This window comes from Lutra lutra, chromosome 13 (assembly GCF_902655055.1).
Source record: "Lutra lutra chromosome 13, mLutLut1.2, whole genome shotgun sequence".
NCBI lineage: Eukaryota > Metazoa > Chordata > Mammalia > Carnivora > Mustelidae > Lutra > Lutra lutra.
The window spans coordinates 4,747,288-4,762,895 of NC_062290.1; the positions used below are offsets into that span (position 1 = coordinate 4,747,288).

The 15,608-nt window shown below is 48.6% G+C and overlaps 2 protein-coding genes across 3 annotated transcripts in view; both read left to right on the top strand.

The window, feature by feature from the left end:
• IPPK (inositol-pentakisphosphate 2-kinase) overlaps nt 1-15,608 on the top strand; it is a 49,139-nt gene that overhangs the window by 24,893 nt on the left and 8,638 nt on the right. For both annotated transcript variants that reach the window (XM_047701071.1, XM_047701070.1), the window contains 3 exons: nt 502-781; nt 2,847-2,997; nt 3,387-3,489. In XM_047701071.1, coding sequence (XP_047557027.1) covers nt 502-781; nt 2,847-2,997; nt 3,387-3,489 — 534 coding nt within the window. The remainder of the gene's footprint in view (nt 1-501; nt 782-2,846; nt 2,998-3,386; nt 3,490-15,608) is intronic.
• LOC125084008 (uncharacterized) lies at nt 3,506-5,894 on the top strand. The gene is made up of 2 exons (XM_047701080.1): nt 3,506-3,910; nt 4,461-5,894. Exon 2 carries the CDS (start codon nt 4,617-4,619, stop codon nt 5,304-5,306), a length of 690 nt encoding a protein of 229 aa, XP_047557036.1. The 5' UTR covers nt 3,506-3,910; nt 4,461-4,616; the 3' UTR covers nt 5,307-5,894.

Sequence of the window (15,608 nt, forward strand, 5' to 3'; positions counted from 1 at the left end):
TGGGGACGCGGGCCTCGCCCGCCCTGGCAGGAAGTGTGGCCCAGCCCGTCGGGGAGGACAGAAGTCCTCAAGGTGCGGGTGGCCAACGGACACCCACACTGACCAAGAAGTTTGCCTGCTTGGGGTCAGACTGACACTGTGTGTCCTCAGGAGCACGGGTGTCCCGTGGCTTCTCGGGTAACAGGCTGGGGGGGGTCTTTGGGGCTCTGGGCTGTGTTTGCCTGAGGCCCAGTGTGGTGCATGTTCTCCTGAGGCTTCGTATTTTAGGCCAGGACCAGTCTTTGGTTTCTGAGAACATTCGTTCTGTTCCACGTTCTAGTGGGATTTGCGTCTTGGCCAGCGACACAGTGTGTGACGGTGGGTTCCCCCAGAGGGGCCATGGTGTGCAGGGCCCCAGACGGCGTGGATGTAGGGTGTCGGGTCCCTGCGGGCAGAGACAAAGGTGTCCTGCCCACCGCCCCCCGTGGAGTTGACGTCTCCCCGTCTGTCCCCCGCCCGCAGAACGGGGAGCTGATCTACGGCTGCGCGGACGCCCGCAGCCCCGTGGCGGACTGGAACGAGCTCGCGCACCACCTGAAGCCCTTCTTCTTCCCTTCCAACGGCCTGGCCGGCGGGCCCCACTGCGCCAGGGCTGTGATCCGGGAGCTGGTGCGGGTCATCACGCGGGTGCTGCTGAGCGGCTCGGACAAGGGCCGGGCGGGTGCCCTGAGGCGGGGGCCCGCGCCGCGGGGCCCTCGTGTCTGTGAAGCCAGCCCCTTCGGCAGGAGCCTGCGCCGCCAAGGTAGGCCACGCCGGGCGCGGGGGCGGGAATGCCAGGGGCCTGCCTGGCCTCACGGAGCTCTTGCGGGAGCAGCCTGGGGTTTTCTCTGCCTCCCAGCCCTGCCGGCGAGACTCCCGGCCTCATCCTTTATCCGGGCTGTAGGGTTTTCCCTAAACCGCCGGCTCTGTGCGTCCTCTGTAGCTGGCGGAGCAGTTTCCCTGCGACCCCGGCTCGTCGGCACGGCCACCCTGTGGGGCAGGTTTTCCCCGGCGGGGGGAGAGCCGGGGCTCGGAGGGCCTGAGTCCCACAGCTCCGGGCCCTTTGGGGTGGGGTGGCCCTTGCACCTCCCGCTTGCCAGTGGGCTGGCTGTGACTCCGTGGGCGTCCCGGCCTCGAGGCAGCCCAGCGGCGGTGGGTTTGGGTTTTGCCCTGCACGTTCCCAGCCTCCTCGTTTGTCCCTTGGCCGTCTGCTGGCGGGCTCCACGCCATGCACAGACCTGTGCCATGTGGCGCTGTCGCCGGGAGCTTCCTTCAGGGGCTGACAAGGAAGACTCAGATCATTTGCGCTTCGGGCTGAAGGCCCTGTGGTCCCTCGTGGCTGCTGCTGGGGTGGTGCCGGGGGACCACGGCCCTGCGGCTTCTCATGCTGCCATGTGTGCCGGGCAGCTCCCTGGGCACGGCCTGTCCCATGGACTGCCCCTCGTGCCAGATTTCTCTTAGCACAAATGAATTTTGTGGCTTTCTTCTTCTTCTTTTTTTTTTTTTTTTTAAAGATTTTATTTATTTATTTGACACAGACAGGGATCACAAGTAGGCAGAGAGGCAGGCAGAGGGAGAGAGGAGGAAGCAGGCTCCCTGCTGAGCAGAGAGCCCCATGTGGGGCTCGATCCCAGGACCCTGAGACCATGACCTGAGCTGAAGGCAGAGGCTTTAACCCACTGAGCCACCGAGATTTTATTTATTTATTTGAGAGAAAGAGTGTGCACATGAGCAGGGGGAGGAGCAGAGGCAGAGGGAGAGGGAGAAGGAGGCTCCCTGAGCAGAGAGCCCGATGTGGGACTTAATCCCAGAACCCTGGGATCATGACCTGAGCCTAACAAAGGCAGACGCTTAACTGAATGAGCCACTCAGGTGCCCCTTGTGACTTTCTTAAAAAAGCGATACTCAGTCATTTAATTGTGGTAGAATTATGCCCGTTATTGGGGCTCCGAAGTAGATGACACGATGTGTCTGGGAGGACACTGATAGATGCTGAGGCGCCTCCGGCTCCTGGGACTTTTCTTCAGGCTTCCCTGGACACAGGCTGACAGAAGCGTGCCCCACGGGCCGCGCGGTCCAGGACGACGAATCGCGCTCTACACGCTTTATAATCCCGTATTTTTGCCTAATGACCAAATGTGTGTCTGCAGTTGTATTTTTTGAATTTTTATTGACTAGGAGGTAGGTATCTCCCTGTCCGCATGGCCTTTAATTTCAGCAAATGCCCCCAGCTGGTTTCTGTGTTTTCACCGTGTGTCCTGTGGCTGAGCGTGTCCAGCCTGCAGTGGGGGGTCAGAGGTCAGAGTGTCTGTACTGTACATGACTGCCCCCCTCACGGGGGAGACATGGGCCGGGACCCTGTCTCCCCAGCCCACGTGGCACCTGGTGCACACCCAGGACCTGCGTGTGACGCTTGCAGCTGAAACGGACTTGGTGCCATGCTGACCCTGTGGTGACGGCTCCGTGCTGTGGGTTTATCAGCGGCGGCTATGACTGCCGTCCCGTGTGGCCACCCACCTGTCAGCATGGGCTGTGGCTCTGGGCTCTGCAGACACGGCCTCACAGATTTGGGGACGTCAGTGTGGGCATTTTAAATTTTTGTGCCTGGCTAATCCAGACCGAGAGCTGTGTCTGCACTGAAGCCTGGGCTGCTGTGATGAGCTGAAAGCCTTCGAGAGGGAGCAGCACAGAGTGACACACAGGTCCCCTGCCTGTCTCTGGCGCCTGGCCCTGTGCCCCAGCAGCTCCGTGAGGCAGGGTGTGGCCCGTGCCCAGGCTCTCTTCAGTCCTTGACAGTAAACCTCTTGTTTTCCCAATGTTCTTGGTAGGAAAAAACAGCCCGGAGTGCTCGGGGTTACCGAAGGGCTGTCTTCTGTACAAAACCCTCCAGGTGCAGATGTTGGACCTGCTGGACATCGAAGGCCTCTACCCTTTGTACCGGCGGGTCGAACGGTACCTGGAGGAGTTTCCTGAGGAGAGGTGAGGCCCAGGCCCTCGGCACCCCTGCTCTCGCTAGGCTGAGTGGGCCCTGAGCATTCCTGAGGGCAAGACAGGGATGGGGAAGGGGCCCCCCTAGCAGGACCACGACCCGTCCAGCCACCGCGGGCCTGCGGTCCCGTGTCCTGTGTCAGCTGAGCCTGCAGGGGGCAGTGCTGCTCCACCGCCGGCCAGACTTGTGGCCAGGTTGACCCGGAGCCATCCCCCCCACCCCCGCCGCCCCGGTCTAAAACTGCTGCTTCAGAACGAAGCTTGGTGTTAGGAAGAGGAGGACCTTTAGATGTTTAAGGCAGATGTGTGAGTGTTAAATTGTTACTCGAGAAACCGTTTCCAGGCAGCTTTGCCATCCTTTTTTGTGCTTTCTCTTTCAGAAAAACGTTGCAAATAGATGGGCCTTATGATGAAGCGTTTTATCAGAAGCTGCTTGATCTTTCCACTGAGGACGATGGGACAGTGGCCTTTGCTCTGACGAAGGTGGGCAGACCTTTCTGGAAACACTTTGCGTTCTCTAGGCTCTTAACAGTAACTTAGGGCTTTCCTAAGACATGTTGTTTCTCATTACTTGCCCCGGGGGCTTAAAGCAGAAAAACTGAGGAGTTAAAAAAACAAAACAAAACATGGTTGTTTCCCTCAGGTGACCCACACAGGTGGTGACCCAGAACCTTAGCTCTCAGGGAGATCTCCCTTCCTCCCGAAGGCTCTGGCCCACCTGGACCCAGCCCTCTCCCACCCTGTGTGGGGGGCCAGGACCCAGGGCCGCCGCTCTGCACTTCCCTCTCAGCAGCCTTTCCTCCCCCTGCGGCCCTCGCAGGGGGCCCGATGCCACCCGTGTCCATGCGTGGGAGGCTCCCCCAGCCCTAGTCCTGCTCTGTGGGGAGTCAGACTCTCACTGGACGTGATAGCAAGAAAACAGCATCTTTATTTTCAGTAATCTCTGAAATGCAGCATTTCCTCCATTGTGAATGTGGCGACAACCACCTTTGGGTCAGCAGGACCCCCGACTTCGCCGCTGAGGGAAGCAGACCTATTCGTTTCTCACAGTAGTGGCTACGCACATCTTGCACTACCTTTGGTCATCACTCCTGAGGTTTTGTGGTGTGGGACTGTGTCTCATATTGTTTTAAAAAAATATTCTGGTATTTGATATAGTCATTTTGCTGTTTATCTTCTGCATTTAAAAATCTCATTCTGAGAGAGATGCAGAGGCTTCACTGGGCTGTCAGTTTTGCTGAACACCAGTGCGGTCAGGGAACCTCTAGCGGGAGTGAGGGGCAGATGGATGCCCAGCTGAGTGGCCGTCTCTCTGTGGGCCACCCGTGCTGGTCCCCACCTTATGTCTGGTCCCCACTTGGCTTGGGCCGCTCCCTCTCGTACAGCTGTCACAGCATCGAGGAAGAGGACGGAGGAGGTCGTGGGGAATGCTCTGAGGTGCTTGGGGTGGGGAGAGATCCAGACGTGGAGTCTCTGCACCAGATTCTCCTGGGTTGCCTATGACTTGGGTGCGCTGATTTAGGACTAGGGACAGGCACTCCTGCTTTTTTAAGAGAAGCAGAATTTTTTTCATATGTTTCTCTATTTTTCATAATTGCCATCAGATAAACATGGATTACTTCTCAACTTCAGTTTTTAACCTCATATATAAACATAATCTTGTGGTAAGAGACTCAGGCCGTCACTATACCTACCAGAATGGCTGTACTGCGCACCGCACTGGCCCAGGGCTGGGGTGCTGCTGGGACGGGGCTGGGTGCCGGTGTGGAGAAATGGGTCTCACACCCATGCTGGAAACCAGGAAACCACTGGGGAAGCAGTGGCAGCTTCTCACAGAACTAAGCCTGCACGTCTCCTACACGCCGGCCTCTCACCCCCGGGCAGGTGTCACAGAGAAGGGAATGCTCGAGCTCACACGCCCTGAGCGCGGGACACAACCCAGTGTCCGCCAGCGGGTGGCCCGGCGGCTTGCACACGGGGGCGGGGCTGAGCCACAGACGACCTGGCTGAGTCTGCAGGGCGCTGTGTGGAGTGACAAAGGCAGCCCAGAAGGTCACACACTGGGACTGTTTGTGTGCTGTTGGAATGAGCGTGCTGACGGCGGCCACGGTTTGGGGAGGCGGTGGGAGGAAGGTGGCTGTGGCCGCAAAAGGGCAACACAAGGCACCCTTGTGGTCACGGGCGTGCTCTCTCCCTCACTGTGGCAGATGTGCGGACCGACACGTGTGACCACACTCGTGCACGCACACACACACACAGATTGGAATCAGATTGTGGCATGTGTCTGGGTCACTGTATAGTTTTTGGCAAAATGTCACCGAGGGAGGCCCGGTCAAGGGTCCTCAGGATCTCTGCATTGTCTCTGACACCTGCACGTGAACCTGCCATTACCTCAGCCAGTCTCATGGAAGGTGAGACAGCGAGCCTGTCTTGCGAAGCCGCGCTGCTGCCCGAGCAGCCACACCCGTGCCCGGCCGTGCGTCTTTCCAGACCTCCCGCCTCTCACTGTGCGGGGGCCGGCGCCCGTGTGGCGGAGTGCGGCCGGGGTCCGTGCGGAGCGTGCGGCTCGGCGGTTGGAATTTGAGGGCGGCCGCGAGGGGGAGGTGGAGCAGCGGGAGAACGTTCTGAGGCTGCAGACAATGCTTGCAAGAACTTGTCGAGCTTTGTGCCGCTGATGATACGGGAGAGGAGGGGCTGCTGCCTTCATTCCGAGGCTCAGGAAGCCGCAGCCCAGAGAGACCCTCGCTCTCTGTTGTGCAGAATTCGCAGCCGGAGCCCACACGCTTGTTTGGGAGCGGGCCGGACGGTGGCTGCTGGAGACTTTGCAGGCCGGCGGCCTGTTACACCTGCTCGGCGCGCCCTTGCAGTTTGGGGCAGCCACGGACAAACCCAGAGGAGGGCAGCTGCGTTGTAGTAAAACGGCCTTTACAAAACCAGGTGCTGACCTGGATTTGGCCCCGGGCCTAGAGTTTCCTACTTTTCCTTGTCAGGGTTTTTTTAAAGATTTGTTTGAGAGAGCACGAGCCGAGGGGTGGGTCGGGAGGAGGGATGCAGCAGAAATAGAGGACAAGGAGCCTCTCCGCTGAGCGGGGAGCCTGCTGCGGGGCTCGATCCCAGGACCCCGGGATCACCTGAGCCAAAGGCGGACGCTCAGCCGACAGCCACCCAGGCGCCCCGGCGTGTTCGCTCTGTCGGTTTGGAAGTCGCGCGTTCTCTCTCCGTCCCTGTAGTGGTTCCTTGTCCACATTTGAGTCTCATGTTAATCGGTGACTTCACCGCCGCACAGACACTCAGCAGAAGGAACTGGGTCTGCTCCGGTCATTTCTCCCGCCTCCACACCGTTCACGCAGCTGTTGCCTGATATCCTGCCTTGTCTCATTCTTTCTAAAGTCGCAGTTTACAGTATCGCTTACCTGTAGCCTTGCCCGGTGTTCTTTGCATCTCCAATCTCGTTTCCTTTTTTCTGTAACGGGTTTATTGAGCTATAACTTACAGACCATACAAATTATCTGTTTGAAGTGTATAACTCAGTGATTTTTCACCAATTTCGGAACATTTTCATCACCTCAAAGAAATCCCACGCCCTCTCGCTGTCATCTCTCTTCTCCCCACCCTCCAGCCCGAAGCAGCCCTCAGCTCCTGTCCGGCTCTGGATGTGGCTCCTGCAGACGCTGCGTGAAACCGGCCTCATTCTGTCCCTGGTCCGATGCGACTGGCTTCCTTCACGTAGCACGTTCTCAGGGTTCATCCGCATCATAGCATCACGTGTGAACACCTCGTTCCTTTTATAGCTGAAGACTACTCCATTCTTTTTTTTTTTTAATTTTTAATTTTTTTTTTAAAGATTTTATTTATTTGACAGAGAGAGATCACAAGTAGGCAGAGAGGCAGGCAGAGAGAGAGAGGGAAGCAGGCTCCCCGCTGAGCAGAGAGCCCGACGTGGGACTCGATCCCAGGACCCTGAGATCATGACCCGAGCCAAAGGCAGCGGCTTAATCCACTGAGCCACCCAGGCGCCCAAGACTACTCCATTCTATAGATACGTGACATTTTGTCCATTTATTAAAGGTGGACATTTTGGCTATTACGAATAATGCTGCTGTAAATATTTGTGTACTAATTGAGTGCACGTGTTTTTACTTTTCTTGAGCATATACCTCGGAGGGGAGCTGCTGGGTCAAATGGTAACTTATGTTTAATTTTATCAGAATCTGCCAGATGGTTCCAGAGCGGCTGTCCCATTTTCCATTCCCACCAGCAGTGTGTGAGGGTTCCAACTTCTCTGTATTTTTTTTTTTTTAAGATTTTACTTATTTATTTGACAGAGATCACAAGCAGGCAGAGAGGCAGGCAGAGAGAGAAGGGGAAGCAGGCTCCCCACCGAGCAGAGAGCCCGATGCGGGGCTCGATCCCAGGAGCCTGAGATCATGACCTGAGCTGAAGGCAGAGGGTTTAATCCACTGAGCCTCCCAGGCGCCCCTTCTCTGTATTTTCAGTGACACTCATTATTTATCATTTTGATTTTAGTCATCCTGGTGGGTATAAAGTGGTACCTTGTGATCTGCATTTCCCAGAAGACAAGCATTTTTTCGTGTGCTTATTGCCCGTTTGTATACCTTTGGAGAAATGTCTACTCAGACCCTTTGCCCACTTTAAATGATATAATTCGTCTTGCCGAGTTGTAAGAATTCTGTTTATTGTGGGAAGTGGGGCCTTATCAGATATGGTATGCAAGTAGTTTTCTTCAATTCTGTTAGTTGTCTTTTTACTTTCTGAAAATGCCCTTTGATGCAGAAATGTTTTTGATTTTTTTTAAAGATCTAATTAATTTATTTGACAGAGAGAGATAGCACAGGTAGGCAGAGCGGCAGGCGGAGTGGCAGGGTAGAGGGAGAAGCGGGCTCTCCGTGGAGCAGGGAGCCTGACGCAGGGCTTGATCCCAGGACCCTGGGATCATGACCTGAGCTGAAGGCAGATGCTTAACCAACTGAGCCACCCAGGCGCCCCTGAAAATGTTTTTTTTTATTTTGCTGAGGTTTAATTTATCCATTTTTTTCTAGTATTTGTGCTTTTGGTGTCATATCTAAGAATCCATTGCTAAATCCAAACTCATGAATATTTTCTTGTTTTCTTCTAAGAGTTTTATGGCTCTTACACTTAGTTCTTTGATCCACTCTATTTTTGTATATGATTTGAGGGTAGGGTTGCAGCTTCATTCTTTGCTGTGGATGTCAGTTGTCCCAGCACCATTTGTTGGAAAGACTGTTTTTTAAACTCCACTGAATGGTCTTGGCACCTCTGTTCAGATCAGGTGACAGTAAACGTATGACAGTAGACGTATATTCTGAATGCTCAGTGGTGTTCCTTTGGTGTATATGTTTATACTTATACCGGTACCCTGTCTTGATTACTGTTGGTTTTTAGTAAGTTTTGAAATTGGGAAGTGTAATTTTCTAACTTTGCTGTTCTTTTTCAAGGTTGTTTTTGCTATTTGGAGCCCCTTGTGATTCCATATAAACCTTAGAATCAGTTTGCCAGTTTCTACAAAGAAGCCGGCTGGGCTTGAGATAGGGATTGTGGTGAATCCATAGATCACTTTAGTTAGAACAGCCATCTGTACAGTAGTAAGTCTTTCAGTTTATTAACGTGGGATGCTTTCCAATTTATTTAGATCTTCAGTTTTCTTTCAACAGTCATTTGTAGTTTTCAGTGTGTGCATTTTGTACCTCTGAAGTTTATTCCTGAATGTTTTATTGTTTTTGATGGTCTTTTTTTTTTTTTAATTGAAAAAAGTTTTTAGTATGTTGTGAATCATCTTACTATGATAATCTTTCAGGGAAGTGGTATGATTTTTTTTTAATTTTTTAATTTTTTAAAATTTCTTCTCAGTGTTCCAGAATTCATTGTTTATGCACCACACCCAGTGCTCCATACAATACGTGCCCTCCATGATACCCACCACCAGGCTCACCCAACTTCCCACCTCCTGCCCCTTCAGAACCCTTAGATTATTTTCCAGAGTCCACAGTCTCTCATGGTTCTTCTCCCCCCTCCAATTTCCCCCAATTCCCTTCTCCTTTCCATCTCCCCATGTTCTCTGTGTTATTTCTTATGCTCCACAAATAAGTGAAACCATATAACTGACTCTCTCTGCTTGACTTATCTCACTCAGCATAATCTCCTCCAGTCCCGTCCATGTTGATACAAAAGTTGGGTATTCATCCTTTCTGATGGAGGCATCATACTCCATAGTGTATATGGACCACATCTTCCTTATCCATTCGTCCGTCGAAGGGCATCTTGGTTCTTTCCACAGTTTGGTGACTGTGGCCATTGCTGCTATGAACATTGGGGTACAGATGGCCCTTCTTTTCACTACATCTGTATCTTTGGGGTAAATACCCAGTAGTGCAATTGCAGGGTCATAGGGAAGCTCTATTTTTTTTTTTTAAGATTTTATTTATTATTTATTTTGACAGAGAGAGATCACAAGTAGACAGAGAGGCAGGCAGGCGGAGAGAGAGAGAGAGAGAGAGAGAGAGGGAAGCAGGCTCCCTGTCGAGCAGAGAGCCCGATGCGGGACTCGATCCCAGGACCCTGAGATCATGACCTGAGTGGAAGGCAGCGGCTTAACCCACTGAGCCACCCAGGCGCCCCGGGAAGCTCTATTTTTAATTTCTTAAGGAAGCTCCACACTGTTCTCCAAAGTGGCTGCACCAACTTGCATTCCCACCAACAGTGTAAGAGGGTTCCCCTTTCTACACATCCTCTCCAACACACGTTGTTTACTGTCGTCTTAATTTTGGCCATTCTAACTGGTGTAAGGTGGTATCTCAGTGTGGTTTTGATTTGAATCTGCCTGATGGCCAGTGATGATGAACATTTTTTCATGTGTGTGTTAGCCATTTGTATGTTTTCTTTGGAGAAGTGTCTGTTCATGTCTTCTGCCCATTTTTTGACGTGATTATCTGTTTTGTGTGTGTTGAGTTTGAGAAGTTCTTTATAGTTTTTGATGTTCTAAATGTATTTTTAATTCTGTTTTCCAGTTGATTGTCACAAGTGTATAGAAATTAGTTTGTTTTTGTATATATTTTTTTTAAGATTTTATTTATTTATTTGTCAGAAAGAGAGAGAGAGAAAGCACACAATCAGGCAGAGAGGCAGGCAGAGGCGGAGAGAGGCAGGCTCCCTGCTGAGCAAGGAGCCTGATGTGGGACTTGATCCCAGGACCCTGGGATCATGACCTGAGCCAAAGGCAGCGGCTTAACCCACTGAGCCACCCTGTTTTTATATATTGATGTAATTTGCAACCTTGCTGAATTCTTTTATTCTAACAGATTTTTAGTAGATTTCTTAGAATTCTCCCTATACAAGATCATCTGGGAATAGAGATAGCTTTCTTCCTTTCCAATTCGGTTGCCTTTTCTTTTTCTTGCATAGCTGCCCTTGCTAGAATTTTCAGTACAGTGTGGAATAGATGTTGCAAGAACAGAGAATCCTGATTTGTTCCTGGTCTTGCTGGGACAGTGTTCAGTCTTTTATCATTATGTATGATGCTAGCTCTGGGTTTTTCATAGATAGCCTTTACCAGGTTGAAGAAGGTTGCTTCTTTTCCTAATTTGTTGAGTGTTTTTATCAAGAAGGGATGTTGGAGTTTATCAAATGTTTTCTGCTGCAATTGAGATGCTCGTGTTTGGGGTTTTTTAAATTTTATTTTGTAGATATGGAATATCACATTCATTTGTTTTTGGATGTTAAAACCAACCTCAGATTCCTGGTATAAATTGTACTTGGTCATGGCCTATGATCCTTCGTACATGTTGCTAGATTCAGTTTGCTGTGATATTGTTGAGGATTATTGTGTTCATATTCAAAAGATACTGGTCTCTAGTTTTGCATTTTTTATGATGTCTTTTCTGATTTTGGTATCAAGTAATACTGGCATTATCAAGTGGCTGGGAATGTTCCAGACTTATATTTCTTGGAGGGTTTTGAGAAGGATTGATATTATTTATTTATTGATATTATTTTTTAAATATTTGATACATTTCAGTAGTGAAGCCATCTGCGCCTTTTCTTTTCGTGGTTAGTGTTTTGATGCCCAGTTAGTTTCTTCATTTGTTACAGGTCTGATACTGTCTGTTTCTTCTTGAGTCAGTTTTGATAGTTTGTGTCTTTTTAGGAGTTTGTCTATTTCATCGAAGTTGTCTAATTTATTGGCCTGCAGTTGTTTATAGTTTTCCTCTTCTTCAAGTAAACTCTTTAGAATTAGTAACTGAAAGTGAAAGTCTTATGGAAAATTCTACATCCTATTTATCAGGATATGTTTATATTACCCCACACTATTGAAAGGTGATCTTTTCTGTGCACAAATCAGGGTTTCAGTGTTTCTCTCCTAGCATTAGACCATTCAGTGTAACATCATCTGACTGGATGTGGCTGCTGAGAGGTCTTCTCTCAGTCTAAGTGCCCTTTCTCAGGAGGAGAGTTTTTCCATGTCTGCTTTTTTTTTTTTTTTTTTTTTTTAAAGATTTTATTTGTCAGAGAGAGAGAGAGAGGGAGCACAGGCAGACAGAATGGCAGGCAGAGGCAGAGGGAGAAGCAGGCTCCCTGATGAGCAAGGAGCCCGATGCGGGACTCGATCCCAGGACGCTGGGATCATGACCTGAGCCGAAGGCAGCTGCTCAACCAACTAAGCCACCCAGGCGTCCCTCCATGCCTGCTTTTTAAAGAGCTCCTTTCTCTGTTGTTATTGGGCATTGTGATTAGGTGTGTACTTTCTATTTATTTATCCAGTTTCGTGTCCGTGTGCCATTCTTCCTCTATTGGTGGATTTATCTCTTCCATTAGTTCTGGAAAATTCTCAGCCATTTTTTCTTCACATATTTTCTTTCCATTACCCTGTTCTCTTCTTCTGAGACTCTAATTAGATATAGATCAAACCTCTTTTTATCTTCCATATGTCATAACTGTACTTCCCTATTTTTTTTAATCTCTTTGTACTACATTCTGGGTGTTTCTTCACTTCTCCCTTCAATTCACAGATTCTTTCTTTACCTGTGTCTAATCTGCTAATTTATTTGTTCATTGAGTTTTCTGTTTCAGTAGTCATATTTTTTTATTCCTCAAAGTTCTCTTTGGTTCATTTCCACATCTGCTTGGTACTTTTGATAGTTCCTTGTTGTGGGCCCAATTTTAAATGTCATCTTTTCTTCTTTAAACAATTAGTGAAGTTATTTTATATTCTTTATCTGATATCAGATACATAATAACACCTTAGAGGTAAAAAAAAATTCCTTGTTAATTTGGGTGATTCATCAGTGCTGTGTTGTCTGCTTACATTTTTAACAGTTGATTTTGAGCTCGTATGTTTGCTCTTTAGTCTGTGGGAATCCTGGGGACCTAAATGGGGGATGCCTTCCTCCAGAGAAGATTCTTGGCTTAAGGGAGAAATCTCAGTTTGGACCCATGTACTCTGTGGCTTATTCCTGGAAACAGTGCTTCCACTGATAGCTGCCTGTAGAACAGCTCAGCCTTCTCATTTGCTTCTTGCTTAAAACCCTAGTTTTGGCTCTTTTAGGGTGACTGCTGAGAAGAGGGGATTGAGTTAGTGTTTCTCTTACCTCCTTCAAGCCCCACAGTGCACTGAAAGGTATGTTAACAGGGATTTAGTTGTTTTGTAGTAGGGCCCTTGGAAGTCCTCCATACCCCCTGAAAGTGTCATTCTCTTTAGTATGGGCATATCATGGTCATTTATTTGGGTTTTGTTTTTAATTTGTTACTGTTAAAAATAATGTTGACAATTTTGTTCTCCAATTCTAGTGCACCTAGGCATATCTGAAGGTAGACTACTGGAAGTGAAATTGCTGAATTGACTGATAGATTCTGTCAGTTTTGCCCTTTCAAAAAGATTTTGCCAATTTATGTTCCTTCTTGCAACAACTGAGGGCCCTTTTCCCCCATGCCCCCCCCCAAAACACTATATATTAATCAGTATTTGGAATTTTATTTTAATTTTCTAAGCTTCTAATTTCAACCATTTGTTTTTTTTTGTTTTTTTATTTATTTGAAAGAGACACAGTGAGAGAGGGAACACAAGCAGGGGGAGTGGGAGAGGGAGAAGCAGGCTTCCTGCTGAGCAGGGAGCCCGATGCGGGGCTCGATCCAGGACCCTGGGATCGATCCAGGACCCTGGGATCATGATCTGAGCTGAAGGCAGATGCTTAATGAGTGAGCTCCCCAGGCGCCCCTATTCTCAACTACTAGTGTTGTGAGATATAGCACATACAGAAAAGTGCACAGAAAAAAATGTACAGCCCAATTTGTCACAAAGCGAACTCTTGGTGGAATTATCAGTTAGGTCTGGATGTAGAACCCTGGCAGCCAAACATAATCCCTGTTGTTTCCCAGTCACTTATTCCTCTTTCTTTTCTCCCCCAAATTAACTATTGTGTTGGTTTATATTCTTATAGTTTGGTTTGTTTTGGTTTTGAACTATATATATGGAATCCGTTTTTTGTTTTTGTTTTTTTTTTAAGGTTTTATTATTTGGCATACAGAGATCACAAGTGGGCAGAGAGGCAGGCAGAGAGAGAGAGGGAAGCAGGCTCTCTGCTGAGCAGAGAGCCCGATGCGGGGCTCGATCCCAGGACCCTGAGATCATGACCTGAGCCGAAGGCAGAGGCTTAACCCACTGGCCACGCAGGCGCCCCAGAATCTGTTGTTTTTTTTTTAAGAAGAAAAAACTCTGTCCTGTTTATGAGATTGTCACGTTATTGCATGCATTTCCATAGTGCATTGCTTTACAGCAGTCCATTGAACAGATGTACCACAATTTATCCATTTACTGTTGATGGACATTTGGGTTGTTCCCTGTTTCGGGCTGTTACGAATAAAGCTGCTGTAAACATTCTTACGCAGATATCTTGCTGAACATGTCACACGTTTCTCTTGGATATATTCCCAGGAGTGGAATTTCTGGGCCAGAGATAGGAGCATTTTAACTTTAGGAGACATTGCAAAACAGTTGCCTACTTATATTCCCTACAACCGGCTAGAGTCATTCCCATTGCTTCTCATCCTCTCTACCACTTGGTTATGGGTCTTTTAATTTTAAATCATTCTGGTGACTATAGTGTTGGCTTTTTATGGTGATGAGATGCAATACCTTTTCATATGTTTATGGGCCATCTGTGTTTTTTTTTTTTTTTAAGATTTTATTTATTTATTTGACAGAGATCACAAGTAGGCAGAAAGGCAGGCAGAGAGAGAGGGGGAAGCAGGCTCCCCACTGAGCGGAGAGCCCAGTGCGGGGCTCGATCCCGGGACTCTGGGATCATGACCTGAGCCGAAGGCAGAGGCTTTAACCACTGAGCCACCCAGGCGCCCCATCTGTGTTTTCTTTTGTGTAAAGTTTCTTGCCAAGTTCTTGTAGGATTGTCTTTTTTAAAAAATTGATTGGAAGGAGTTCTTTATGTATTCTGGATAGAAGCCCACTGTCAGATACACGCGCTGCTGCTGTCTTCTTTCACTCTGTAGCTTGTGCTTTACTCTCTCAGTGGAGTCCTTTTAAGAAAGGAAGTTCAGGGGCGCCTGGGTGGCTCAGTGGGTTAAGCCGCTGCCTTCGGCTCAGGTCATGATCCCAGGTCCTGGGTTTGAGCCCCACATCGGGCTCTCTGCTCAGCGGGGAGCCTGCTTCCTCCTCTCTCTCTGCCTGCCTCTCTGCCTACTTGTGATTTCTCTCTGTCAAATAAATAAATAAAATCTTTAAAAAAAAAAAAAAAAGAAAGGAAGTTCATAATTAAGATAGTTTAATTTATATCTTTTCCCTTTTTAGGAAGTCTTTATCTAAAGGTCGTACAGGTATTTTAGAAACCTTTATTGTTTTGCCTGTCATATTTGGTGGGTATGGCATGAGGTGGGGTTTTCTTTTACTTTGATATGGAATTGTCCCAGAATCTCAGGAATTATCCTGATCACTAGAGACTCCGAACAAGCCTTGATACCCGGTAGAGCAAATCCTTCTACCTTCTTCTTCAAGATTGTCTTTTTCCTTGGATCTTCTTGACCTTTGCTTGTGTACATAAATGTTAGAATCAACTTGTTCAGTTCTACAAGGAAAAGGAATAACAAACCTGTTGGGATTTTGACTGGTTTGGCACTAAAATGACAATAGGAGTTGACAGCTATACAGTACTGAGTCTTTCAACATGGGCATTTCTATTATTTTAGGTGTTGTTTGAAAACTAATGAAAACAGGCACCTGGGTGGCTCAGTTGGTTAAGTGTCTGCCTCTGGCTCAGGTTATGAACTCAGGTTCCTGGGATCGAGTCTGGCATTGGGCTCCCTACTCATCAGGGAGTCTGCTTCTCCCTCTCCCTCTGCCCCTTCCCCCTGCTCGTGCTCTTTCTCTCAAATAAATAAAATCTTAAAAAAAAAAACTAATAACATTTTAGAGTTTTCTTTAGAGGTCTTATATTAGATTTATTCCCATATATTTGGTGGTTTGGGATATAAATGGTATCTTTTTAAATATATTTCATTTTAGGGGCGCCTGGGTGGCTCAGTGGGTTAAAGCCTCTGCCTTCGGCTCAGGTCATGAT

Bases quoted from the DNA above. Each gene is read 5' to 3' on its own strand.
- LOC125084008 (XM_047701080.1), top strand. From the start codon at position 4,617: ATGGATTACTTCTCAACTTCAGTTTTTAACCTCATATATAAACATAAT.